Source organism: Dromiciops gliroides, chromosome X, assembly GCF_019393635.1.
Source record: "Dromiciops gliroides isolate mDroGli1 chromosome X, mDroGli1.pri, whole genome shotgun sequence".
In the NCBI taxonomy this organism is placed as follows: Eukaryota; Metazoa; Chordata; class Mammalia; order Microbiotheria; family Microbiotheriidae; genus Dromiciops; species Dromiciops gliroides.
In genome coordinates this window covers 69,113,366-69,125,110 of record NC_057867.1, presented here as the reverse complement: position 1 = coordinate 69,125,110, position 11,745 = coordinate 69,113,366, and the positions used below count along the sequence as shown (strand labels likewise).

Sequence of the window (11,745 nt, the reverse complement as noted above, 5' to 3'; positions counted from 1 at the left end):
AACAAATCATGTTGGGGCCAGAAGGCATCAGAACAAAGATCGTCAGGGCTGGAAGGGAAGTTAGAACAGAGCTACCTAGAAGAGTCCTTTGATCCTAGAACATGTGGGCTGGAAGGGTCTTTTGAACACAGAATGGCAGAGCTGGAAGGAGCTGGAGGACAGAGAATGTCTGAGCTTGTAAGGGGTATGAAAAAGGAGACCATCAGAAGCAGAAGGGATCTGCATGCAAAGAACGTGGGAGCTGCAAGGGACTTGACAACAGACAATGTCAGAGCTAGAATACAGACTGGTACAGGTAGAAGGGACTTGAAACCAGAGAATGAATGGCAGAGGTGGGGGAGACCTGGGAATCCAGAAGGACTGAGCTGGCAGGATCACAGAGCGGCAGAACCCCAAGGGTTCCTTTAAAGACAAAATGTGCGAGCTGCAAGAGACTTGGGAAGGGAGAATGACCCAAGTGGAAAGGGAGCCGGGAGGGACCTGAGCACCGAATATCCAAGCTGGGTGGGGTCTTAGAAGGTGGAATGTGGGAGCTGCAAGGGCTCGCAAAGCACAGGATGGCAGAGCTGGAAGGAGCCCGACCCCCAAGAATGGTAGTGCTGGGAGGGACCCGAGAACACAGAATGCCAAGGCTAGAGGGGACCTGAGAAGAGAGAATGGCAGAGCTGGCTGGAAGGACTTGAGAACAAAGAATGCCAGCGCAGAGAGGGACCTTCCAACGGAGCCTGGCAGCTTTGCTGAGGCTTCTGAGCACAGAGCTGCCCGAGCCGGGGCGGGGGCCGGGGCGGCGGCGGGGGCGGCAGCGGGGGCTAGGAAGGGAGACTGCCTGAGCTGGGACCTTCAGACGGAGAACGTCAGGGCAGGGGGTTCTGGGACACGAAGGGAGGGCGGCGGACGGACTTTAGAACGCAGAATGCCTGCTTAAAATGGCAAGGGCCCCAGGCGAGAAAATGCCACGGCCGGCGGGGGCAGGAGATGCTATCTAGTCGAAACCCTCCATTTGCCGGGGAGCCGGGTGGGAGGTGCGGGGAAGCTTGCCCAAGGTCACACAGGTAGTGAGCGACAGAAGTCGGCCCGAGCCGCAGCCCCTCGGCCACCCACTCCAGCCCAGGACTTGGGAGGGCACGTCCAGCACGAAGTCGCCCGCCTGGCTGCTGCCCAGGGGCGGGGGCGAGGGCGGAGGCGGGGCCCCTCCCTCGGGAGTCGGGCCCGTTAGCCCCACAGGGAGCCCTGGCCGGGACGACAGGTTTTCCCAGGTGCCGCCCCTGGACGAGCCCTCCCGCCCCCTTCCCCGTCGCGGCCGTGTTTGGGGCCCCCGATTCTGCATGAGGGGGAAGTCGAGGCCGAGTGGCGGGAGGGAAAGGGCGAGGCTCTGTGTGCATTCATTCCCGTCCACCTGGTGGGCGCTGCCACCTTTGCCCGGGTACCAGGGAGGGCAGGAGAGAGCGGGGGCGGTTCCCAATCGCCCAGAATGGCCCCAGGGCAGCACGTCCATCCCTCTCCCGCTCCCTCCCGCCAAGCGTAGCCCTCCAGCACTTTACGCCGACTCAGTCCCCTGGCTCGAAGCGAGCGGCCAGCGCGCCCCGCGTAGGAGAGCAGCCCGCACGTATCCGGGCCCCGCCCCCTGGCCGGCCTACTTACAGCATTGGCCGGCCCGCTTGTCATTCCCACCGTGGCTCCCATTCATGCTGTTTGGTTGCGTGTTGGTGTATTTGAGTGTTTGCAATAAAAAGGGCTTTTAATTTTTGGAGGTGCAGGTCCAGCTGCAATTAGTTCAGTGAAAAGTCTACCGCCTTGCAAGCAGCCGACCGCGGCTCGCTTGAGCTCTTATTTCTCCCTTGCAATCGCAAGCCACTCATTGAGAGGTGCAACTATGCCCAAAAGAAAGGTAAGTGCAAGGGAAGAGTGGAGAGGGCATTAGCCGCCCGCCTGTCTATTTGATCCTGGGCAGCCAGAGATGCTTCTGGGCTTAGAGGCTGCCAGGAAGCTTTGGTGCATGTGCTGAACCGAAGGAGGCAGAGGAAGGGAAGGCGAAGGGGGCTCGGACTAGGGTTCGGGGCTCAGGCTCAGGCTCGGGCTCGGGCTCGGGTTCGGGGCTCGGGCTCGGGGCTGGGACCCGAGCTGGGCTCGGCAGGCGCCTGTGTGTGCGCCTCGCATTTCACTTCGGACGGTTCGGCTTGCCGGGCTCAGAGCAGCGGGACCGGGGTCTCCATGCTGGCTTCCTTACAGCCATAGATAGCGCCGCTGCCTCCTCCCCTGCGCACCCCCATTGGCGAGCCGGGGCTCCCAGCAGCCGCCCTGCCGGGCACTAGTCCCCTCCCTCTGCCTTGGGCTTTTCTCGGGCAAGCAGCCGGATCGTCCGGGAGGCAGATTTGGAGAGCGATCGCTGCATCTTCCTCTACTATTTGCCTTTGTTCTCCCTTTTTTCCCCCTCCCTCCCTCCTCCACTTCTGGTCGTGCCAGATGGCTGTGCAGTGGTAATTCTGGACCATTAGGCGGCGCAGATTTTGCAACTGTCCTCGAGCAGGGAGAGATTCACAACCATAATTAGGAACTTCGGGGGGAGCCGAGCCGTCTCGGAGCCTCCTGGCAAGTTCAGGTGCTCTTGGAGACCGCCCAAAGGGGCCAAGGGAACGGAGACGAGAGCGAGGCAGGGAAACGCTAGTGCTGCGGTCTGGGGGAGCCCGTTCTGCAAGAGCACTGAGTTTCTTGCCAACTCTCTCCCCTAAACTCTTGCCCAGGTGATTCCCCGGCTCGACCCCGAGAGGAGACCTGAGATTTGGGCCGGGTGCGCCCGGCGCGCTCCCACCAGGGATCTGGCTACCTCGGGAATGAAGGCAGGGACTGTTGTTGAATCGCCCCCTCCCCAAAGCCTCCGTCCCTTCCCGGGGGTCCCGAGGCTGTGGGCGTAGATGGGAGGAGTGGGGCGCGGGGCGCCGACAATCCTGCTCTTCTAACCCCGGCGGCCCCAGCCGCCTGCTGCGGAATCCTCTATAGGGTTCACTTGATGGGAGCCATCCTTGAGCCGAAATTGACAACAACCTGGTTGTTGCAGATAATCTGGCGGGAAGTTTTTAAATTGCCCGACGTCTGGCTCGGTGACGCACTGACGTTGGAACCAAGGGGCTTTTTTTCCCGAGGCTTTGTGGGACTTGTAGTTCTTTAGCGCAGTACTTGGAGGTGAAGGTAGGGCTAGGGGAGCGGGCCCCTTCGGGCTCAGGTGCAGATGCACCTTGGAAGAGGGAGAAGGAAGCGACTTCCTGTAGAAAAAGTGCACAACGCTGTCCTTTCCTCCAACCCCCAACAACGCTCCCCCAACCCCCTCCTGTTTTTTGGCTCGTACATTGCAGGTAAGTGCATGAGGAGAGGCGTGTCCTGGGAAAGGTTTAAAGACATGGTTCGTTTTAACTGGGGAGCAGAGAGACGAGATTGATCTGTACAGAAAAAGTTCTAGAGTTGGCTTTGGAGTCATATTGCATGTCTACACATCAGCATTGCTGCAAAGGGCTGGACCCCAAGTAATAATCGGTGTGTCACTTTCTTACCTTCCAGCGAGACTGAGCTGGGAATATTTTCTGATGTTGCCCTCCCTCCCTCTTTTTCTTTACAGGCAGCCGTTGAAGGGCAGGTAAAGGAGGAGGTGAGTTTGTTTTGTACTTACACTTTAAGAAAAAGCTGAATTCATATACACAAGTGGGTAGGACAACAGGCATTTATGAAGTGCATTAAGCACTAGATACACAGTTTAGCTGAGAGAAGCCCTCCCCCAAAACACAGGAACCCCAAGTCTAGGAGGGTAAGATGATGCTAACATAAGCATAATACACAGATAATACATGTTAATGTGATGTATTGTCATATAGGTTGTCTCATGGTCCAGAATTGCCATTGTACAACAACTTGGCATTCTGAAAAGTTGAGGGGAGAAAGAGAAAAATTAGAGATGGCAGAAACAAAAGTGAGATCCGAGGGGGCAGATGGAAACTGATGGGGAGGAGGTAGGTGGGTCACACTTCACAGGCGAGCAGTTGTGTTGACAATTTGCCAGTGGAGTAGGCTGTGTGGTGGCACCCAAGTTGGCCTTTAAAGAAAGGGTAGGAATTCAACAGAGAAAGAGGAGTAAAGAGGACATTCTGAAGATACAGATGACTAGCAAAGGCAGAAAGGTCTGGGGGGCCCAGAGACATTTAGGAGGGCAGGGGAAGCCAGGCAGAAAATTGTCCAGCTTGGCTAGAGTGTAGATTATGAAGGAGGGAGTAATAAGTCATAGGGCTGTAAAGGTGGAGTAGAAATAGAGTAGAGAGAGCCTTGGATTCTAGCCAGAGGTATTTAACTGGCTGTCAGCATAACCAACTGACGTGGGCCAAATGGCCACCAATTGTTCTTAATATAGCACAACTGATTAATAGGAGCTAACTGTCCATCAGTTATCCCTCGGACAATGGAAAGATAGTCACTGGACAGCCAGCACTTTCTACTTTAGCCACACAATGTCAAGAGAATGTAAGAAAAGTTCCCCCCAGAATGTCAGGTGGACTTCAAGTAGTAAATTTATGAGACGATGTAGACAAGAGTCACACAGGATTAGGCAAGGATGAATTGGCATCTTCACTGTAGGTGGGAGAACCCACATCTCCAAAATTAGAGAATTATTCTATTATGAGCCAGCTAACAGTGTAACAACAAGATTTCTTAGAAAATATACCTGGCATTAAAGCCTCCAAATTGCATGGCACTGGGGAACTTTATTGAGCTGCCATATTAAGATTTGAAAAGAACATGTTCTTTACATCAAGGGGGACTGTTTGTTACTAATCATAGTGCTAATTTAAACCAGCAATTATGAGGTAATTAGTATCATTTCCAGATTATTGAAGTGTCATGCCAAATTGAACTCATTTCCGACTCTGAATGCTGTAGATAGAGTGTGGATTTCAGCAAAGCGTTTGACTGAGTCTCTCATTCTATCCTTGCAAACAAGATGGTGATATTGTGGCTAGGAGGAAGAGTTAGACAGATTCAGAACTGGATGAAAGACCAGACCCAAAGAGTACTCATTAGTGAGTCAATGTCAGCTCAGAAGGAGAGCTCAAGAAGTGTCCAAAAGGCTTTCACTTGGCCTCTGGTTAATTAACATTTTAATCAATGACTTGAATCAAGTAAAAAAAAAGCATGCTTGTCAACTTGGCAAATGACACAAAGCTTTAAGAATTGTTGACACGGATGACAGTATTCAAAAAAAAAATCTTGACAGGCCAGAATTTGGGGCTGAATCTGACTGGATGAACTTGAATAGAGATTAAGGTAAAATCTTACTCAGGTTGAAAAAAAATCCACTTTCCAAATACAAGTTGAGGAAGGCATGACTAGACACCACTTTGGTGGAAAAAATTTGAGGGATTTCGTGGATCTGAAGCTCAATGTGAGTCACCAGTTATGATAGCCAGGAAATCTGATGCCATCCTAGGCTGGATTAACAGAACAGTAGTATGTAGGCAGGTGACAGTCTCACTGTCCTCTGCCCTGGCAAGACCGGATCTGAAGTAGTATGGTGCTCACTTGTAGGTTCTGCATTTTACAAAGGGCACTGTCGGTCATGGTGATGATAGCCCTCAAGAAAATACCACATAAAAACTGATGAAAGGAACTGGGATTCTTTCATTTAGAGAAGTGAAAATTAAAATAGCTATCTTCAATCTTCAAGTATTTGAAGGGCTAGCAGGACAGAAGGATTCACTTTGCTTTCATTGGCCCAAAAGGGCAGACCTAAGAAGGAGTAGTGGGGGGGGGGTGCAAAGAGGCAAATTTAGCCTTGATATGAAGAAAATCTCCCTAATAATTAGAACTGGTCAAAAGGAGAATGGGCTGTTTTAGGAGGGAAGAAGTTCCCATTCACTTGAAGTAACCAAGGAAACCCTAAATGTCCACCTGTCAGAGGCATATCATAGGCGGATTCCTGTCCAGATATGAGTTGTACTATCTGGCCTCTGCTATCTTCCAGCCTGGACAGTGCATGATTCTCAGGCCACAGGTGATAGGGGAAATCCTAATTGTAATTGCCCTCATATTTTTTTTAAACCCTAAATTCATAGTTTATTTGGGATACCACAGAATCTCAGCATCAGAACAGACCTCAAAGGGCATCTTATCCAACCCACACCTGACCCCATTTTCTCCTGAAGCAATCCATTCCACTAGTAGCAAGCTCCAATTTGTCACATTTCATATCATTAGGAATAATTCTTGCTTGGTGTAGATCTTCCTTTAACTGAAATACTTTTTTGTTTTATAGCCAAAGAGACGGTCACCTAGATTATCTGCTGTAAGTATTGCCTGTTTTCTCTGGTAATAACAGCCTCTTTGTGACCTGCATTTTAAACAAACGGTACAAATGAGATGATCACATTTAGTGTTGGGCTTACTTGGGAAATGATAAGAAAACAACACCACTTGGGAAAGCTATCATTTCACTTGTGTTTTAAGTATATACATTCCAGTTGGTGGAACAGTTGGATTCCCTTGTTTGTGAGTCATCCTTTTACAGTCACAGATTTGTTTCTACATTTCTCTGACCTCTGGGTTTTTCTTTGTGTGTGTGTATGTATATGTGTGTGCCTGTGCAGAAGCCTGTTCCTCCTAAATCTGAGCCCAAAACCAAAAAGGCAGCAGCCCCAAAGGTAAGCACTGAATTTTGAATCTCCAAAGAGAAAGATGCCCCCCCCAAAAATACAATATCAGAAAAACACTGGCAATTTGGCTTTATTTCGTAAAAATATACTTTCTTCTTCTATTCAGTGTTCAAGTATAAGCCCCTTGGACAAGAGCGATTCCTTCTTCCATACTTCCTTTTGTGTTCACTGTGTTTTGGCACTTTAAAATAACGCATTGACCTTTTCGAGGAGACAGATACAAATGGAAGCTGGAAAAGACCCATTAAGTGATCATGTTCGTGCCTTTGGCAGTGTATGGGAACACTGAGGCCATACAGAGGAGGAAAAAGAAGGGGAAGAGCCAAAACACCAGTGGACATTGCACATGGGCACTTGGGTGATGTGGCTACAGGGTCAGGTTGAATACTTGCCTTAGTCCGAGGAATATTTTGAGGGTTAGTAGATCCATACTTAGAAGGCATTCTGAGATTCTTGTTGAAAAGATATTGCTTTTATTCCCAAGAGAGAATGTGGCTGAGATATTTGGCACAATAGACTACTTCCTAAGAACAAGTTTGGGAAACCAGTACTCAACTGGTTGATCTTTTATAAGTACAAGTATCTATCATACATGAAAGTATCACTGTCACTATTTCACCATTTGAGTTACAGTCTCAGGGCAAAGAATACGCTTTCAAAATCACAGGTACTGCCTCTTTACTAGACTGAAACAAAAGGTGGTTTGGTTTGATCAATTCATTGAAACAACTGGTTAATTCAGTGGAAGAAAAAAATCAAGTCAGCTGGTTATTTGATATTGTGTAGACAGAAACATCTGGTTTTCTTGGTTGAAATTTTCCTTTTTGAACCAGTTGTTCTGGCATCATGAAAAACCCAGCATAGGAGCTTCAGAAGAGTAGACGCTCTCAACATTATTCTAGGATCTTATGTTTTTTTATTATGAGGTTAGCTGGGAAAACATGGCTTTGGGTCAACTTTTTGGTTTTGATATTGCTCATATACCCAGAATGAGCTTTTCCGCTACTTCAGCATTCCTTGGCACATGTTCTTTTTTGCCAGTGGTGGCACAAAGCCTGACGTGGCCCTGCTCCCAAGGCTCCCATCTTAACTCATTTCTTTTTAATACTGCCCACCTGTGCTCCCAACACTCAAAAGAGCTCTGGGACTTATAACATTAGAGGCTCATAGTTTTTTTTTTCCCAATTTTCTATAACTTTCCAAAGAGACTTAGAACTCTCTGAATTTTGCTAAAAATTGATCACTATTACATTCAATTCAACATATGTAATAAGTTTACCCATTATGCCTTAGGCATTGGGATGGAGATGAATGAGAGTCCCCACCCTCAAGGAAGATAAGGTGTAGAAGGGAGAATAAGGTAGTACACAATAATTGCTGAACGTGGCATGATATGGTAAATGTAATACAGGTAAAAAGAATTTGGTAGCAATGTTCATAGAAGGGAGAGCTTTCTGTGGTTATAGGGGACAGAGAGAGGGGAAGAGCATTTCACGTGAAGAGAATAATGTGAGCAAAGGCATAGAGATAGGAAAGTATGGAACATGTTTAGATAATAGTGGGTAGCACAGGTTGGCTGTAACATCTGTACTTTGGGTGGAGTAGTAAGAAGTAAGGCTAGAAAGGTAGCTTGGGGCCATACTGTGGTGAGCTTTTAATGCCAGGCTACTGATTTGGACTTTATTCAGTAAGCAGTGGGGACCAATTGAAGACTTTTGAGTAAAGGAGTAACCTAATCACAGCTACACTTTAGGAAAATTCATCTGGCAAAAGCATGAAGAAAGGATATATAATTAGGCTGTTACTGCAGTAGTGTGGGCAAGAGACAAGGAGAGCCTAAACTAACATGGTAGCAGGGAAAAGAAAGTAAGAGACAAGTACAAGAGGGATTTTAGAGGGAGAATTTCTAGGACCTGGCCGACTGGTTAAATGTTGGGAAAGGGGGAAGTCAAATAAAAAGAAGAATCAAAGATGATGCTCGATATTCAGGAAGATGAGATGCTATTGACAGAAATAGGGAAATCAGGGAAAAGGCAAGATGGTTTGAGAGGGAAGATGGGATATATTCAGTTTGATAGATTGACTTTGAAGCAAAGCTATCTGGCTGGCAGTTACAAATAGCTAGAAAGGGGGGTGGCTAGGTGGCACAGTGGATAAAGCACCGGCCCTGGAGTCAGGAGGACCTGAGTTCAAATCCGGCCTCAGACACTTGACACTTAATAGCTGTGTGACCCTGGGCAAGTCACTTAACCCCCATTGCCCCGCAAAAATAAATAAATAAATAAATAAAATAAAAATAAAAACAAATAGCTAGAAAGCACGATTGTGGATGATATCTCAGGGAAAGAGTAAAGAAAGAAAAAACATTTGGGGGCATGGTCAACGTGGGAATTTGCTTTTCTTGACTATGCCCATTTATTAGAAGGGCTATACTTTTTCTTTTCTTTTCTTTTTTGTCATTGTTAAGTCAGGGGCAGGGGGAGAACAATGGAGGGGGGAGAAAAATAAATACTTTTAAAAAAGAAAGAATGAAAGAGGACCCAGGGCTGACTCTTAGGTAACATCTATATTTTGGAAGCAAGAGGATAAAGAGGAGCCAACACAATTGTTTATGGAGTATACGATGAACAGGGAGTTGAAATTTTGTATTCAATATTTGTCCCTGTGTGTTACTGGACAGAAAATGAACGTGGCAAATGATAAGAAGGAAATGAAAGGCAAGAAGGTGGCGGCCAAAGTCAAAGTGGAAACCAAGCAGGAGGAAATGAAAGAAGAAAACCACTCTGAAAATGGAGAGACCCAGACTAACGAGGTATCTTAATGCTCTTTTAGAATCAATGTGTAATAGAGAAAGTTTGCTGGCTGTGTCTAAAAACAGTCGTAACAGTTGAAGGGATCTCAGGGATCTACTGATGTCTCTGAGGATTTATAGGAATGCTGGTTCTCTTGTTGAATCTCATTGGGGAGGGAGCCATTTGAGATGGGAAGTGGAAATTTAGATGGAGATGCGTAGAAAAACCTGAAGCTCGGGACATATCGTGGTATTTATCCTGCTACTTTGTGACCTTGGGCAAGTGATTTAATCAATCTGGATTGTAGTTTCTTCCTCTGTAGGTTAGGGTTGTTGTCTTAATTATCAGCATTTGTCAGACCCTCTTTGTTAATGGAACTTTGAGCAAGTTCTCTTTTAGAAGAGGTGTTTGTTTGTTTATTTATTTTGCCCACCCAAACAACCACAGGAGCTTAGCTTTAGGAAACCTCACATTCCACATTGAACAATGGCTTACTGCTAAAGTTTTATTGTTTTGTTGGATTCCTCCAAATGTGCTTGTCAGTTTTCTATGCATATCAATAGGAACCTCCGAGAGTTTTAGGCCAGAAGGCTCTTTCCCCTGAGGCCAACCTGCAGACTCTGCACGTGGCCTGACAATGCTTTGTGTATTGTCACGGAGCCTTTCCGACTTGGTAGGAAGTCCACAAGTTTGTTCTGGAAGCCCAGGGTCTGAATCCAAGCTGTGGTTTTATTCTCATTCAAATTCCCCATTTTGTGCATGTGATCTTTCCCATAGAGCCAGGGTCCTGGAAATTACCAAGCAAAACACACCTGTTTGTGAGATAAGCCTGGTTATTTGCAAATGTAAAAACCATTCTTAGCTCATACTAAACTAACTGGTAGTTTGCTGCCTCTTGCTATAGAGAAATGAATCTGGTATCTTCCGAAAGACCAGGTAAGGTCGGATGTAAATATTTTGGGAAAATGTTTCGAAACTTCCAATTAAGATATTTTTCTTTGTCCCACTACAATTAGGTGCCAGCTGTGGAGGAACCTGAGGAGAAAGCAACCAAGTCTGAGTAATATGTAACACTGCCCTATATCTCCATCGGTTTGGTATCTGTGCCTCCATCCTGTATTGTTAACAGAGGAATATTTTTATCAACTATTTTCTAAATGCAGGTTTTTTTTAGCATGAAGTTAATTCTGGAACGTCTCCATCTTGGTCGCTTGGGTATGATGTCGACAACAAGATATCACTGTCTCTGCATTTTGTGATTGTAATCGTTTGATCTATGGGAACAATAAGTGGTGGTAGCTTCTGACTTTTGTCACTGTGTCCCTTCTTGCTGTAAGCTATCCTTTCTGTCCTTTGGATTTTTCTTTGGCCCTGGTACATGTTTGATTCAGTGAAGTGGGGAGGTCCCAAATGGAAAGTTCTTGCAACGGCCGGTCCAGGGTGTCTTGTGGGTTGATTTTATAAAGAAGGTGAGCTATTTTCATGAAATTCTAAGAGTTGGAAATATCTTTCCCAAATATAACTTTAATATTAGTTTTTGAAAGAAAGTAAAATGTAATCATGTTTTTAAACAAAATACAAATGTTTATTTCACAAGGGCAGGTTGATTGTATGTGTAGCCACTATTAGAAATTTTGCTGGATTTATCTTAAAAAAATAAAGACTCCTCAAAATATGTTTGTGATTCATTGCATCTATTCCAAAAGTAGAATTAGCAGAAAATTAAAATTCTCATTTCACTGCATCTGAATTCTCATTCCTATGGTTCCTCCCTCTACTAGTGCAGATTATAACACATCCATGCCTTCTCTTCATACATGACTCTTGTCCACATCTTGCCCAGAGAAGAATCTCCCTGGTGTACTAGCTGCCCTCTTCTGCATGTTTCACTGGTTCATGGATTCTATTACAGTAGTTGAATTATCCAACCGGGGCTCTTGATATACAACTAGACCACCTGTTTTGCCAGTTATACACATCCTTATACTTCCATGAGTATTTATCCTTAAAACAAGTTTTGGAGATGTCATTTAAAGAAATTATAACTAGTTGGTTCATTTAGTTCATGTTGCATACTTCAAAGATCTATCATTTTTTTGGTATAGGCCCTCCCTACAGTAACTTTTAGTATATGGTCTTTGAGAGTCAGAGGAGCTGAAAAATTCATAACCCAAGGCCAGCCTACTGATGTGTCTTTCTAAACTTCAGCTGGTTCCCATGTGACAGACACGCAGTCCATACTCGAGGCCTTTCCAATTTGGAGG

General features: G+C 46.3%; 1 protein-coding gene across 2 annotated transcripts; it reads left to right on the top strand.

Moving 5' to 3' along the window:
* The first annotated feature begins 1,682 nt into the window (after window positions 1-1,682).
* HMGN5 (high mobility group nucleosome binding domain 5) lies at window positions 1,683-11,156 on the top strand. 2 transcript variants are annotated; one of them, XM_043974443.1, is made up of 6 exons: window positions 1,683-1,888; window positions 3,611-3,640; window positions 6,293-6,322; window positions 6,624-6,677; window positions 9,370-9,501; window positions 10,498-11,156. In XM_043974443.1, exons 1-6 carry the CDS (start codon window positions 1,874-1,876, stop codon window positions 10,543-10,545), a joined length of 309 nt encoding a protein of 102 aa, XP_043830378.1. In that variant the 5' UTR covers window positions 1,683-1,873; the 3' UTR covers window positions 10,546-11,156. The 2 variants fall into 2 exon arrangements, 1 of the variants encoding a protein (XP_043830378.1); XR_006353949.1 differs by lacking the exon at window positions 1,683-1,888 and adding an exon at window positions 3,186-3,350.
* The last annotated feature ends 589 nt before the right edge of the window (window positions 11,157-11,745 follow it).